This window comes from Convolutriloba macropyga, chromosome 12 (genome assembly GCF_964194025.1).
Source record: "Convolutriloba macropyga chromosome 12, txConMacr16.3, whole genome shotgun sequence".
NCBI classification, from domain to species: Eukaryota; Metazoa; Xenacoelomorpha; order Acoela; family Convolutidae; genus Convolutriloba; species Convolutriloba macropyga.
Genome location: NC_134479.1, coordinates 16,549,479 through 16,565,331, shown reverse-complemented (window position 1 = coordinate 16,565,331; position 15,853 = coordinate 16,549,479). Strand labels below are relative to the sequence as shown.

General features: G+C 40.9%; 2 protein-coding genes across 3 annotated transcripts in view; one reads left to right on the top strand and one right to left on the bottom strand.

Annotated features, from left to right (window-relative positions):
• Positions 1 to 15,853, bottom strand: part of LOC142350883 (polyribonucleotide 5'-hydroxyl-kinase Clp1-like) — a 438,433-nt gene that overhangs the window by 85,262 nt on the left and 337,318 nt on the right. The gene's annotated exons all lie outside the window — the stretch shown is intronic.
• Positions 138 to 13,244, top strand: LOC142350403 (uncharacterized). Its single transcript, XM_075402250.1, has 5 exons — positions 138 to 517; positions 771 to 1,859; positions 2,305 to 2,739; positions 12,716 to 12,864; positions 13,006 to 13,244. Exons 1-5 carry the CDS (start codon positions 138 to 140, stop codon positions 13,242 to 13,244), a joined length of 2,292 nt encoding a protein of 763 aa, XP_075258365.1.

The following is a 15,853-nucleotide window of genomic DNA, read 5'->3' as shown; positions in this document are numbered from 1 at the left end:
TCGATCCCCGTTCAGCATTTGACCATCGAGCAACTGCGATCCTCGAACAATCCACCGTACACAATGATGGCCGATATCATGTAGGCATGCTTTGGTCTTCAGACGAAGTAAAACTCCCCAACAATTTTTTTTCAGCAATGGTGCAGTTCAAATCATTGGAAAAGAGATTAAGTAAAGATCCCTTTTTGTACAAGCGTTATGCAGAGACAATTCAAGACGATCTCGATAAAAGCTATGTTATTAAAGTGGAAAGTCGAGACGACAAGCATTGCGCCGGAAGAGAATGGTATCTACCTCATCACCCGGTTGTAAAGCCCAACAAGCCTGAAAAAGTTCGTAGGGTGTTGAATGGTGCTTCAAAGTTTCAGGGTATATCCTTGAACAGTGTTTTACTCACCGGTCCAGAACTGTTGCAGAGTCTAGTCCACACTCTGATGCGCTTTCGTCGGCATCATTTCGCTGTTTCTGCTGATATTGAGGGTAAGTTTTTACAAGTAGGTGTTTTGCCAGCGGAACAGTCAGTTTTGCGTTCCTGTGGCGGGAAGATCCCTCAATGAACATTGAGGTATACCAGTACACATGACACATATTCGGTGCACAAACTTGCGCTAATTATGCGTTATTGCGTACCGCGAGAGACAATAATTCAGATTTTCCCGAGGCGGCGCAAGCCGTTTGTCAAAAATTTTATATGGATGGTTACCTTGACTCAATGGAGTCACCCATCATAGTAAAAAAATATCGCGTGATTTGATCGAACTACTGAACAGGGGAGGTTTCAAGCTGACTAGGTTCATCAGCAATGTCCCTGGCCTCCTCGAGGAGCTGGAGTACAAATCAGTTGAACAGGTTCCAAAAGAAATAGGCGCCTCAAGGGAGGAGTCATCATCTCACGTTCTAGGTTTGAAGTGGGATCATGTAAATGACACACTAGTTGTTAGCCGCCGAACAATATGTGATGCCTCGACAGCTGTTACTCAAAGGCTGGTATTGAGTCTTGTATCAAAAATATTTGATCCAATTGGGCTTGTTTCCCTTTTCACTGTGAAAACGCGGCTCCTACTCAAAGATGTCTGGCGACTTCACGGTCAGCGCTGGGATGATGTACTCCCAAAGGAAATGATTGAGCGTTTCGAGTCCTGGAGCTCAGAATTACCAAAACTTGGGCTAATGAAAATATCTAGGAGCTACTTCCCCGGTTCGTTCGAGCACTTAAAATTAAATGTTTTTGGGTACAGTTCACAGGAGTTGTTCAGCCCAGTTGCGTTTTTGCGTGCTCTCGTGAATTCCTCAGACAACGAAAAAACAACAGAACTAGCCTTCGTCATTGGAAAGGCACGAGTTGTTCCGATGAAAGTTCTCACCGTTCCTAAACTTGAGCTCCAAGCGGCTTTGCTGGCATCCCGCCTCAGGGAGGAAATATGCGAGGCGCTTACCATACAGATTCAACGCACGTTTATGTGGACAGATAGTACCACAGTCCTTCAGTGGTTGAATTCCCTAGAGAAACAGCCTATATTTGTCGCAAATTGTGTCTCTGAGATTCTAGAGGGAACAACAGTCGATAAATGGCATCACGTGGCAACGCAGAACAACCCGGTTGACACCGGCACAAGGGGATTGTCCTCTGAGGCGTTGCAGAACAGCGCTTGGTTACGTGGTCCTGATTTTCTTCGTACATCTGACTTTCCGTTTCGCCCGGGCACCGAAATGGTGTCGAACATCAAGTTGAAGCGTCAAGCAGCTGATCCCAACCCTTTGGACAACTGTTCAACCCTACAGTCCAACTCTTTAAATTCTGATTTCAGCATTCATCTGCACAAATACAGTTCGTATCCAAAAATTCTTCGAATCGTTGCGTATATCCTACGAATTCTTTCACGGCACGCCACCTACCGATCTGTAGATGGAAACATAGTAGAACCTGAGGAAATTATTACAGCAGAAAAAAACTGCAGCTTCTTACATAAGCAGAGTCTTTCCCAATTGAGCTTATGCAACTCCGCAGTTCAAAGAAAATCAGTAAAAGAAGCCCTATTGCTGCTTATTCGCCGTTTGTCGGGCCCGGTGACCTGCTGCGTTCCAGTGGCCGAATTAAGCGCTTCACCGACCTCGAGTTCAATTTGAAGCCCCCATAATCCTCGACGGTCGACACCCACTGGTGTACCTTTTCTTACGCCATATGCACCTCAAAAATTATCATGAAGGTAACGATTATCTTCGCGCACTTGTCCAACAGCAGTATGCTGCTCTGAAGCTTCGTTCTATCCTCCGTTTGATTGGTTTTAATTGTGTCCTTTGCAGAAAACGAAGCTCTAAGCCTGTTCAACCTATGATGGCTGATCTTCCGTCCGAACGTCTTGCCTTCCAGTGTCCACCTTTTACGAATGTCGGTCTTGACTACTTTGGTCCGTTTCACGTCACGATCCGTCGCTCCTCTGAGAAAAGGTGGGGTTTCCTGCTCACCTGTCTCACGACCAGAGCAGTTCATGTTGAGATTGCACATTCGATGGATACAAATTCGTGTGTTATGGGTATTGAACGCTTCATTGCTCGTCGTGGAATGCCATTGGTCTTTTGTTCCGACAACGGCACTAACTTTGTTGGTACAGAGAAAGAACTGTTGCTATGTTTCCTAAACTTGGCCAAAAAGAAAATTGCTTCGGAGCTGGCACAAAAGGGAGTCAAATGGAAGTTTAATCCACCTGCTGCACCGCACCACGGAGGTGTTTGGGAAAGGCTAGTGCGGAGTTTCAAGCGAATACTTTACGCAATCCTTGGTAATCGTGTTAATCCTTGGCTTACGGACGAAATACTCCTCACTAATTTCTGTCTGGTGGAACAGTCACTAAACAACCACCCATTGACTTCCGTAAGTTCCGATGCCAACGATTTAGATGCAATAACGCCAAACCATTTTCTTTCGGGGAATCGCAGTACTTGCCTTCCTTCACTCACCCCTGTCGATGACTTCAATCACCGAAAGCGATACCCCAGAGCGCAAGCGTACGCTAATGCCATTTGGAAAAGATGGTTAAAAGAATATCTCCCCCCATTGAATCGTCGTTGTAAATGGAACACTCCTTCCGATAAAATCTTGAAAGCCGGTGACCTAGTTTGGATAATCGATAGCGACAGCCCAAGAGGCTATTATCCACTGGCCCGCATTTTGAGTCTACGTTATGGTAACGACGGCATCGCACGGTCCGCCCAAGTTCAAACAAAATCCGGCTCATTGATTCGCCCTATTGCTAATTTGATACCAGTTTTCGAATCATCGGTTTTGGGGACTGAAGATGTTGCTGACGCAATTGCGTGTAAGCGTAAATGAAAGATCATATTACTTGTGCGTTCGCACAGATTGTTCCAACTGGGATATAGCCTAATGGTTAGGACCCAGGCCCCTTAATCTAGAGGTTGCGGTTCGAACCCCGGTGGGACCAAATCTCTTTTTTTTTATATTAATGGAATCCAGAGGTCAAATTAATAGCATTTTGACCTATTCCGACCTTGAAAAGAGAATCAATTACGTTTGGCCGACAACCTTGCTAGTTGTCTGATGCAGTAAATCTTACGTACATTGAGCCTTATACTTTGAGTCTTATACGGTGAATCTTATATGTTGAGAAATACAAAAAATTTGGATTTCCTGTACCGAAACAGGATTTTGTTTGCTATATCGACTTTGTTCCGATACATTGCCGATCTCAAGAAATTAAGTCTTGAATTCTTATTAGTTTTATTTTTATTAAGACTTTGAGTATTGATCTTTTTGAAAGTTATCGCAACAAGAGCGGACATTTTGGAAAAATTCAAGGCGTGGAATCTAATTCCAGAAAGTTGTATTCAAAGTCCGCGTCCCGCAGATCTAGCCTCTTAATACTTTTATCCCTCACCAAACCGAGAAATCAAACAAATAGTGACCAAACCCCACTCGGTAATTAAGAACACGATTTAACTGCATTTTTAAACCTTGAATAGATTTTTTTGCTTAACAAATCCAACAATATCGCTCAAATTTGGTCTATTTTAGGTCTCTGAACTAAAACGTTATATTAAAACAGTGTTGTTACTGTTGCATGCTGAAAATTATTAGATCGAAGCATCCGTATTTAATTGACTTAAAAATCAAAGCGCAGCATTGCGTGTGTGTGAGACCCAAGCCTGCTCTGATCAGTCCTACTAGATTGAAGCAGGGGGTAAATCACGACACCTCAACAAAGCATGGCAGGAGTACCTAAGGTCTGCAAAATCAGATCAGAGCTCTGAAAAGAGTATGGACAGTCTGATAATATCGTTTTCTGGAGTCTGAAAGTTCCATTATATGATCTGGATGGTTTCGACAGCGCCATATCCCAAGTCGTTACGTTCTGATCAGAAAACCTTCTGTTGCCTGGAAAGTCTGCTCAGAACCAAGAGGTCAAACAGAGAAAATGGCCAGTTCCCAAAAATGATAACTTACCCACGAGGGGATTTTTTCCGGGATTTTTTTTTCCGTTTGTGCCCAAAACCCCATAGATTAGTGGTTGCATAATATTCGTGCCACCAGACGCACGCGCAAAAATTTAGTTCCCGATTTTAGTTGAGGAACCTCACGCTGAGGAGACCACGCTAAAATTTTGGTAATTGCTGTTGATCGTAAATTTTTTTTCTTTGTTTGATACAAAAAATCTCTTACTGAAGAACTCAGATACCATATACATAAAATGACATCAATTTCTGTGAAAACAAGACACTCTGCCAAAGATTTTTGCAATAGTTGAAAGTGTCAGTAGGGGGAAACTCCCAGTGCGAAACTCAAGTTGGTCTGATCAGAAGCCGATTTCAGTCCGGATGGTCTGGTACTCCTGTGCGCAACGCAACCTGATCATAACTTGCTTGGGTCGCACATATCATTCTGGGAGAAACGATTTAACTGCACTTTTATGATAAAACTTCACTTATGATATCCACTGTTATCACGGACATAGACTGAACTTCAACTAATTCTGTCATCGTGACTGTAAAGGTTGTCAATTGCCAATTAGGAGAATCCCAAACTAGTAAAATTGTTCCAAATATGTCAAGATCTACATGGCTTCATCTAGTGCTGCCCTCTTAGAAGTGACATGCATTCGGTTTCATGTGTCTCAAAATCTTGTTTTGATGATATTGTAGACCTTTATAGACCCTTTTTTGTAGACTCTAATTTCTGTCTGGTGGAACAGTCACTAAACAACCACCCATTGACTTCCGTAATTTCCGATGCCAACGATTTAGATGCATTAACGCCAAACCATTTTCTTTCGGGGAATCGCAGTACTTGCCTTCTTTCACTCACCCCTGTCGATGACTTCAATCACCGAAAGCGATACCCCAGAGCGCAAGCGTACGCTAATGCCATTTGGAAAAGATGGTTAAAAGAATATCTCCCCCCATTGAATCGTCGTTGTAAATGGAACACTCCTTCCGATAAAATCTTGAAAGCCGCTGACCTAGTTTGGATAATCGATAGCGACAGCCCAAGAGGCTATTATCCACTGGCCCGCATTTTGAGTCTACGTTATGGTTACGACGGCATCGCACGGTCCGCACAAGTTCAAACAAAATCCGGCTCATTGATTCGCCCTATTGTTAATTTGATACCAGTTTTCGAATCATCAGTTTTGGGGACTGAAGATGTTGCTGACACAATTGCGTGTAAGCGTAAATGAAAGATCATAATACTTGTGCGTTCGCACAGATTGTTCCAACTGGGATATAGCCTAATGGTTAGGACCTAAGCCCCTTAATCTAGAGGTTGCGGTTCGAACCCCGGTGGGACCAAATCTCTTTTTTTATATTAATTGAATCCAGAGGTCAAATTAATAGCATTTTGACCTATTCCGACCTTGAAAAGAGCATCAATTACGTTTGGCCGACAACCTTGCTAATTGTCTGATGCAGTAAACCTTACGTACATTGAGCCTTTTACGTTGAGTCTTATACGGTGAATCTTATATGTTGAGAAATACAAAAAATTTGGATTTTCTGTACCGAAACAGGATTTTGTTTGCTATATCGACTTTGTTCCGATACATTGCCGATCTCAAGAAATTAAGTCTTGAATTCTTATTAGTTTTATTTTTATTAAGACTTTGAGTATTGATCTTTTTGAAAGTTATCGCAACAAGAGCGGACATTTTGGTCCACCGAGAGAAAAAATCACGGAGCACAACAACAACTGGACTTGTGAACACTTGTGAAGAGTCGGCTTCCCAGCCCAAAAAAGTGAAAGAGGTGGTTTCAGTCATCATTTTTACATGTATATTGGGTGACTGGAGCATTCTGACGTGGTCTTCAGGGCAGCGCAACCGAGCATCACAAAAAACTGTAAGACCGAGATAGATTGGGTTAGAAAAAGACGGATTTCACCAGAAAAGGCGAAAGTGGCCGCAATTGACGAAAAACGCGTAAAAACTTAGAAAAAACTGGTTATATTCGAAAAAAAATTAAACTCAGTCGTAACTGATAAATTGATATTGGTCGAACGTAATGAAGGGGTAGGAACTTGAAAAACCAGCTTTCAAAGAATTCGATAAATTTATCGAATTTTTTTGCTATTGTTAGGTCGAAAATTTGAAAAATCGAAAATTTGGTCAAATTTTTGATAAACTGGTAAATTATTGTTCAGTGTAGTTGGAGTAACAGTATAAAACAGGTATTCAACAAGAAATTTGAATTTTGACCAAATTTTTGAGAATTGTCGTTTTTACCAATTTTTGAGAAAAAATCTCAAAAAACACCAAAAACAAGAAAGGTTCGTAGTTTTTTTGTCCCAATACGTTAAATACACGTTGATGTGAGCCGATGGTATTCATTTTGGGCGCTAGTTGGTTGTTCCGCGCCATCAATAGTCTACCAAAAAGCGCTCAAAATTGGTATAAAAGCCCTGTATTTTCACTTCCGAGTTTAAGTTTAAATCCTTTTGCTGTTAACGAAAGAAAAACGGTACAATATCAGTTGGATTACGTCTTCCGGCACAAAACTGACGTCATAATCTGACTCGACGCTATAAACAATTCGTTTACTTCTCACCGAACGAATAATTTTCGAGCACTAGCGTTCTCCGAACTTTCTAATGTGCTAGAAATTTACCAAACTCGTGTGAAAGCTATAGTTTATTGCCCGCGAAACGCAGCACCAAATATCTTTGGTTTTCTTAAGCAAACAGACGTTTTGACTATTCATGTACTGATTGACCTAGTGTCAAAGCGGAAACAGAAAGATCCAAAATTAGTAAATGAGTACTATCAATTACACCAGAAAGTTCATTTGGAACTTAAGTCGTTAACAATAATTTTAACGCATCAGAAATTACTTCGCCGTTTGCGTAAGAAAACTCGTCATAGCAAACTCAATAAACGACGCCGTAGAGCCAAAAAGAATAAGAACCTCACCGCTGAAGTGGCGTTAACTTCGAGTTTCCACTGAGTCCTATTTTTTCCGGCTCGATGACCTCAGTTTAATTACTAGGGGTTATAGAGCTTGTTTGTTGTGGGACTCAGTCGCACCCTCGTGTCCTGCTTTCGTTGCGTGGTTATTGTAGTGTCGTTCGATTGGGACCACTCACCTTGTCAAGGTTTTCAATTATCGCATCCGCCGATCCACAGTTTTTCCCGTTTCGTCTTTCGATCGCTGCGTGGTCGCGACTCAGCGTTTCCATTCCTCTTGTTGCGCGCGAATACTATATTCCTATTACGCTTTGGCTATTACAACCTTGCTAGTTGTCTGATGCAGTAAATCTTACGTACATTGAGCCTTATACTTTGAGTCTTATACGGTGAATCTTATATGTTGAGAAATACAAAAAATTTGGATTTCCTGTACCGAAACAGGATTTTGTTTGCTATATCGACTTTGTTCCGATACATTGCCGATCTCAAGAAAATAAGTCTTGAATTCTTATTAGTTTTATTTTTTTTAAGACTTTGAGTATTGATCTTTTTGAAAGTTATCGCAACGAGAGCGGACACATACATAATTGTCGATGATTACTTTCAATTCTCTCTGGAAATATGGCTTATTAAGTTAAATTTGATGTTTTGTTGAAAAACTTTAACCGAAAGTTAGGGGCACACCATATATGAAATTTGTGTTTTAAAAGCTGACACAGTAATTAGTTCTTCAACTTACCTTTCAAAAGTTAAGTCAATCAACGCTCATAATTTCAGATAATAATCATATATCTTATTCCAACCCCGTGAAAGGACTATTTTTATTTGAGTTTGAGTGAACGTTGTTTTGGACTTCTGCGCTTCATTTTTTAATGGTTGCTCAATTTAAACTTAATTCATTTCTTAATAGACTCTTCAATCGAGTAAAAGTTGTAGATTTTTCATGATGAATTCCTCTGATCTAAACAAGATCAGTACGACAGGATCATTTAGTTTCTTGCTAGTGTAGACTCTAAAAAAGTTCAAGGCGTGGAATCTAACTCCAGAAAGTTGTATTCAAAGTCCGCGTCCCGCAGATCTAGCCTCTTAATACTTTTATCCCTCACCAAACCGAGAAATCAAACAAATAGTGACCAAACCCCACTCGGTAATTAAGAACACGATTTAACTGCATTTTTAAACCTTGAATAGATTTTTTTGCTTAACAAATCCAACAATATCGCTCAAATTTGGTCTATTTTAGGTCTCTGAACTAAAACGTTATATTAAAACAGTGTTGTTACTGTTGCATGCTGAAAATTATTAGATCGAAGCATCCGTATTTAATTGACTTAAAAATCAAAGCGCAGCATTGCGTGTGTGTGAGACCCAAGCCTGCTCTGATCAGTCCTACTAGATTGAAGCAGGGGGTAAATCACGACACCTCAACAAAGCATGGCAGGAGTACCTAAGGTCTGCAAAATCAGATCAGAGCTCTGAAAAGAGTATGGACAGTCTGATAATATCGTTTTCTGGAGTCTGAAAGTTCCATTATATGATCTGGATGGTTTCGACAGCGCCATATCCCAAGTCGTTACGTTCTGATCAGAAAACCTTCTGTTGCCTGGAAAGTCTGCTCAGAACCAAGAGGTCAAACAGAGAAAATGGCCAGTTCCCAAAAATGATAACTTACCCACGAGGGGATTTTTTCCGGGATTTTTTTTCCATTTGTGCCCAAAACCCCATAGATTAGTGGTTGCATAATATTCGTGCCACCAGACGCACGCGCAAAAATTTAGTTCCCGATTTTAGTTGAGGAACCTCACGGTGAGGAGACCACGCTAAAATTTTGGTAATTGCTGTTGATCGTAAATTTTTTTTCTTTGTTTGATACAAAAAATCTCTTACTGAAGAACTCAGATACCATATACATAAAATGACATCAATTTCTGTGAAAACAAGACACTCTGCCAAAGATTTTTGCAATAGTTGAAAGTGTCAGTAGGGGGAAACTCCCAGTGCGAAACTCAAGTTGGTCTGATCAGAAGCCGATTTCAGTCCGGATGGTCTGGTACTCCTGTGCGCAACGCAACCTGATCATAACTTGCTTGGGTCGCACATATCATTCTGGGAGAAACGATTTAACTGCACTTTTATTATAAAACTTCACTTATGATATCCACTGTCATCACGGACATAGACTGAACTTCAACTAATTCTGTCATCGTGACTGTAAAGGTTGTCAATTGCCAATTAGGAGAATCCCAAACTAGTAAAATTGTTCCAAATATGTCAAGATCTACATGGCTTCATCTAGTGCTGCCCTCTTAGAAGTGACATGCATTCGGTTTCATGTGTCTCAAAATCTTGTTTTGATGATATTGTAGACCTTTATAGACCCTTTTTTGTAGACTCTAATTTCTGTCTGGTGGAACAGTCACTAAACAACCACCCATTGACTTCCGTAATTTCCGATGCCAACGATTTAGATGCATTAACGCCAAACCATTTTCTTTCGGGGAATCGCAGTACTTGCCTTCTTTCACTCACCCCTGTCGATGACTTCAATCACCGAAAGCGATACCCCAGAGCGCAAGCGTACGCTAATGCCATTTGGAAAAGATGGTTAAAAGAATATCTCCCCCCATTGAATCGTCGTTGTAAATGGAACACTCCTTCTGATAAAATCTTGAAAGCCGGTGACCTAGTTTGGATAATCGATAGCGACAGCCCAAGAGGCTATTATCCACTGGCCCGCATTTTGAGTCTACGTTATGGTTACGACGGCATCGCACGGTCCGCACAAGTTCAAACAAAATCCGGCTCATTGATTCGCCCTATTGTTGATTTGATACCAGTTTTCGAATCATCAGTTTTGGGGACTGAAGATGTTGCTGACACAATTGCGTGTAAGCGTAAATGAAAGATCATAATACTTGTGCGTTCGCACAGATTGTTCCAACTGGGATATAGCCTAATGGTTAGGACCTAAGCCCCTTAATCTAGAGGTTGCGGTTCGAACCCCGGTGGGACCAAATCTCTTTTTTTTATATTAATTGAATCCAGAGGTCAAATTAATAGCATTTTGACCTATTCCGACCTTGAAAAGAGCATCAATTACGTTTGGCCGACAACCTTGCTAATTGTCTGATGCAGTAAACCTTACGTACATTGAGCCTTTTACGTTGAGTCTTATACGGTGAATCTTATATGTTGAGAAATACAAAAAATTTGGATTTCTTGTACCGAAACAGGATTTTGTTTGCTATATCGACTTTGTTCCGATACATTGCCGATCTCAAGAAATTAAGTCTTGAATTCTTATTAGTTTTATTTTTATTAAGACTTTGAGTATTGATCTTTTTGAAAGTTATCGCAACAAGAGCGGACATTTTGGTCCACCGAGAGAAAAAATCACGGAGCACAACAACAACTGGACTTGTGAACACTTGTGAAGTGTCGGCTTCCCAGCCCAAAAAAGTGAAAGAGGTGGTTTCAGTCATCATTTTTACATGTATATTGGGTGACTGGAGCATTCTGACGTGGTCTTCAGGGCAGCGCAACCGAGCATCACAAAAAACTGTAAGACCGAGATAGATTGGGTTAGAAAAAGACGGATTTCACCAGAAAAGGCGAAAGTAGCCGCAATTGACGAAAAACGCGTAAAAACTTAGAAAAAACTGGTTATATTCGAAAAAAAATTAAACTCAGTCGTAACTGATAAATTGATATTGGTCGAACGTAATGAAGGGGTAGGAACTTGAAAAACCAGCTTTCAAAGAATTCGATAAATTTATCGAATTTTTTTGCTATTGTTAGGTCGAAAATTTGAAAAATCGAAAATTTGGTCAAATTTTTGATAAACTGGTAAATTATTGTTCAGTGTAGTTGGAGTAACAGTATAAAACAGGTATTCAACAAGAAATTTGAATTTTGACCAAATTTTTGAGAATTGTCGTTTTTACCAATTTTTGAGAAAAAATCTCAAAAAACACCAAAAACAAGAAAGGTTCGTAGTTTTTTTGTCCCAATACGGTAAATACACGTTGATGTGAGCCGATGGTATTCATTTTGGGCGCTAGTTGGTTGTTCCGCGCCATCAATAGTCTACCAAAAAGCGCTCAAAATTGGTATAAAAGCCCTGTATTTTCACTTCCGAGTTTAAGTTTAAATCCTTTTGCTGTTAACGAAAGAAAAACGGTACAATATCAGTTGGATTACGTCTTCCGGCACAAAACTGATGTCATAATCTGACTCGACGCTATAAACAATTCGTTTACTTCTCACCGAACGAATAATTTTCGAGCACTAGCGTTCTCCGAACTTTCTAATGTGCTAGAAATTTACCAAACTCGTGTGAAAGCTATAGTTTATTGCCCGCGAAACGCAGCACCAAATATCTTTGGTTTTCTTAAGCAAACAGACGTTTTGACTATTCATGTACTGATTGACCTAGTGTCAAAGCGGAAACAGAAAGATCCAAAATTAGTAAATGAGTACTATCAATTACACCAGAAAGTTCATTTGGAACTTAAGTCGTTAACAATAATTTTAACGCATCAGAAATTACTTCGCCGTTTGCGTAAGAAAACTCGTCATAGCAAACTCAATAAACGACGCCGTAGAGCCAAAAAGAATAAGAAACTCACCGCTGAAGTGGCGTTAACTTCGAGTTTCCACTGAGTCCTATTTTTTCCGGCTCGATGACCTCAGTTTAATTACTAGGGGTTATAGAGCTTGTTTGTTGTGGGACTCAGTCGCACCCTCGTGTCCTGCTTTCGTTGCGTGGTTATTGTAGTGTCGTTCGATTGGGACCACTCACCTTGTCAAGGTTTTCAATTATCGCATCCGCCGATCCACAGTTTTTCCCGTTTCGTCTTTCGATCGCTGCGTGGTCGCGACTCAGCGTTTCCATTCCTCTTGTTGCGCGCGAATACTATATTCCTATTACGCTTTGGGGTTTTGCTTTCTGAGTCTCAAATGATTGTGGGTTCTGTATCCCCAGTTTAAACTACAGGGATTATGGAAACTATAGTAATTGAGACTCAGTCATTCTCCCCTCCCAATCTCCCGTTCCTCGAGTTACGCCCTAACTTCTATTTCCCCTGTCACGAGAATTGTCCAATTTTTGATCACTTTGTTCTATCTAATTTGTTCTATCTCCCAATTTCTTCTATCTCCTATATTGTTGTCCTAAAATCCCAATTTTGCAGTGCACTAAGTTCAATATTGTTTCACCTTCCCTTTCTGTTTGTTCACCAAATCTGTAAGTTAATCTATTGTTGTATTCTTTCTCCCATTATGTCAAATCCATTTACAAGCAAAGTTTCTAAGGTGTATGATGCAAGGGCCAAGATTGAGAAAGAGTTGTGCAAACTTTACGAAAGCATTGATGACGCTATCCATGAAAAAGCGAGGCGAGTGAGAGTAGAGAGTTTGGTTACCAAATGCAAAGATCTACTCGAAAATTGTATAACAAAAAATGATAGCATGAATAGTCTTGCAGCTAAGACTGAACAAGCGGAGAAACTTCAGTCCGAATTAGAAGAATGGCTGGCAGTTGTGAATAAAATACACGATGAGTATATGGAAAATGACTGAGACTATACAGACTCCACTCAGGACAACGAAAATTCAAAGAAGAGCTCTCAAAGATCCCACAAATCCTTGTCTGCTGGTACCTCTCCGAAGGCTTCATCCACTCACAGGAAAGACTTTTTATTAGCAAAAATTAGACGAGAAGAAGTGGAGGAAGAAAACAAAGCGGCTGCTCGAATAGCTGAAAGAGAGTATGAAATTGAGATGGCAGAGAAAGAACGTGAAATGGCTGAGAGAAGGCATGAGATATAAATGTTTTCTAAGAAACGTCAAATAGACCTCGAGAAAATGCATGAGGAAAATTGAAAACGTCTCGTTGAAGCTAAAATGCAGAAAATCAACTTAATGGACCATGAATCTTTGCTTTTAGAGACCGCCACTAATAGTTCCTCAAAACATGGCAGTATCTACTCAACAAAGAGCAAAAATTGCGTCAAAGAATGGGTTGAGTCAGTTGGTAGCAAAAAACAGCCATCTTGACGTGCAAACAGAAAAAATCCAGCGCCTATTTCGATCAAGCTATTTCACCCGCGGCAGCAGATGAACAAATTAGTAACTCCTTCGTCCAAGAACAGAGTAATACTGTCGATAATCTTATTTTTGAGAACCATCGATCAGAAATGAGCAATCAAAACCAACAGCACGCACCACAATTGATTCCTCAACCGTCAGATTTGGCTAGAAATGATGATCTTATCCAGCAAATCAATCAAGGCAGCGAAGAGCCTGAACTCAATAATCCGATCTCCGAAGTAAACAATCAAAACGAAGGCCTGCAGAACAATACAATGCAGTTCTGGCAGTCTCTTGCTGATCAAGAATCTGCTTACTACCGTGGTTTGTTTTTTCAAACAAATCAATCTAGCTTGTCTCTGAAAGGCAATGCATACGCGAACCACCCACAAAACACCGGAAATTTACAAACTTCATCTCCAGCTCATGATTTTTTGACAGCAGCATACACCCCTCAACATAATCGATATAATGCTTTCCCGGCCGAGGCTCAACTCAACCACTTGGCAGCGCAATTAGAAGCAAATTTGCCTGCAGCTGCGGCAAGCCCACTCCACCACCAGGCTTTATCAATACCACACAGTCACTTCAGGCCTAACTTGAATACATGGACCCTCGCTAATGTTCCATTAAGCACCAGATCAAATGCTTTCCCGATCGCTCCGCAGAGGTCCAATGTTAATGTCACGGCAAGCCTACCTGTTTCAGTAAGCACCGTAGGTGGTACAACGTACTACCATAATCCAATTTCTAGTTCATTAGTAGATAACCAGGCGTTGCAAACAGCACCACTCCTACCGGGATATCCCCCCGTTTTGTCCCCTCTGCCTTACTCTCAAAATTCACTACCCATGCAACATCCTTCTTTGCCGCACTCTTCGGCATCTCAACAAGTAACAGTAAAAGCCGAGTTGCTTAGCTTCAGCAAGAGAGATCCCCTACCCGAGTGGAAACTTTCCCAATACAACGGCGACCCCCTTCAATGGCATGAATGGTGCGGCCAATTTAGTAGTGCGATCGATTCGCAGACATTGAGTGATGACGTTAAGCTAACGTACCTAAAAACAATGGTAACAGGGAAAGCAAAGGCTGCAATTGCAGAATTTGCCTATTGTGCGTCAATGTATAGAGATGCATTGAAAACGCTTGAGCGTAAATTCGGACAGCCACAGGCAGTGGTAACTGCGCATCTTGATAAATTGTCAAGCTATCCACAGGTAAAAATGCATAACTCAGACAGTATAATAGGCTTTGCTACTGTAGTCTCAAGTCGCGTTGGTGTATTCAGGTCGTTGTCATATGACACAGATCTTCGTAGCTCCTCCCTCTTAAATCAGGCAGTTCAAAAGCTTCCACCTAATTTAAAAGAACCTTGGTCAATGCACACCGTGAAGAAAGAGTGGTTGAGGCCAACCATGTTAGATTTTAACGATTGGCTGAAAGAGAAAGCAGAAGCTCATGAGCGCATGAAAGCAATCACTTTCAAGGGAAAAAATTAGGATAATGGTAACATAAGTGTAACAAAAACAAAAGTTTCGTCGAAAGTCTTTGATGCTAATGCAAATGCAAAACAACATATCTCTCATAAAGCTTCCAAGAGTGCAAAAAATGATCAATTGCCCTGCGCCCTTTGCAAATGTCAACATCCCATTTGGCGATGTCAATCTTTCAAGGAAAAGATCCCTACGCAGCGTGCTAAGATTGCTGCAGAAAACCAACTTTGTTTTTCGTGCTTGAACGGTAAGCATTCATTCCGAACATGTCCACGTCAACGAAAATGCACGATTGAGGGCTGCCGAAGCACCCATAACACATTACTTCGCGGGGCAGTACGCGTTTTTCCCGTAAGCACTGAGAAGAAAAGCAACGTTGCCACGCTGACCAAAGTAAACTCCACAAAAACTTCATCAAATACAGTTGAAAATGCAAAGTCTATGGAAACGACTAGTTCCTCGGGACTCACTTCAATAACTGATGTAAAAGGGCTTCTTCAGGTTCTTGAAGTTGATCTTTTAAGTCCCTCAGATGTACGTACTAGAGCACTTGTTCTCTGTGACACAGCTTGTAGTCATTCTTGAATATCCAGTGAGCTCGCTAGTCGTCTTCAATTGAAGGGTACCCCATTAAAGCTGACCGTGAATGGCATAAATACTCACGAAACTATAACAACGGAATCTGTACAGGTTACTGTCCAGCCAATAGGCGAAATCACTTGCTCTCCGTTTGATCTACTCCCTTATGTAAAAACAAATTTACGAGTAGGTTCCGACATTATTGATAATACTGCCATTCAAGAAAAATATCCTCACTTAAGCGTATTACCGAACAAGACGTACGACTACGCAAAC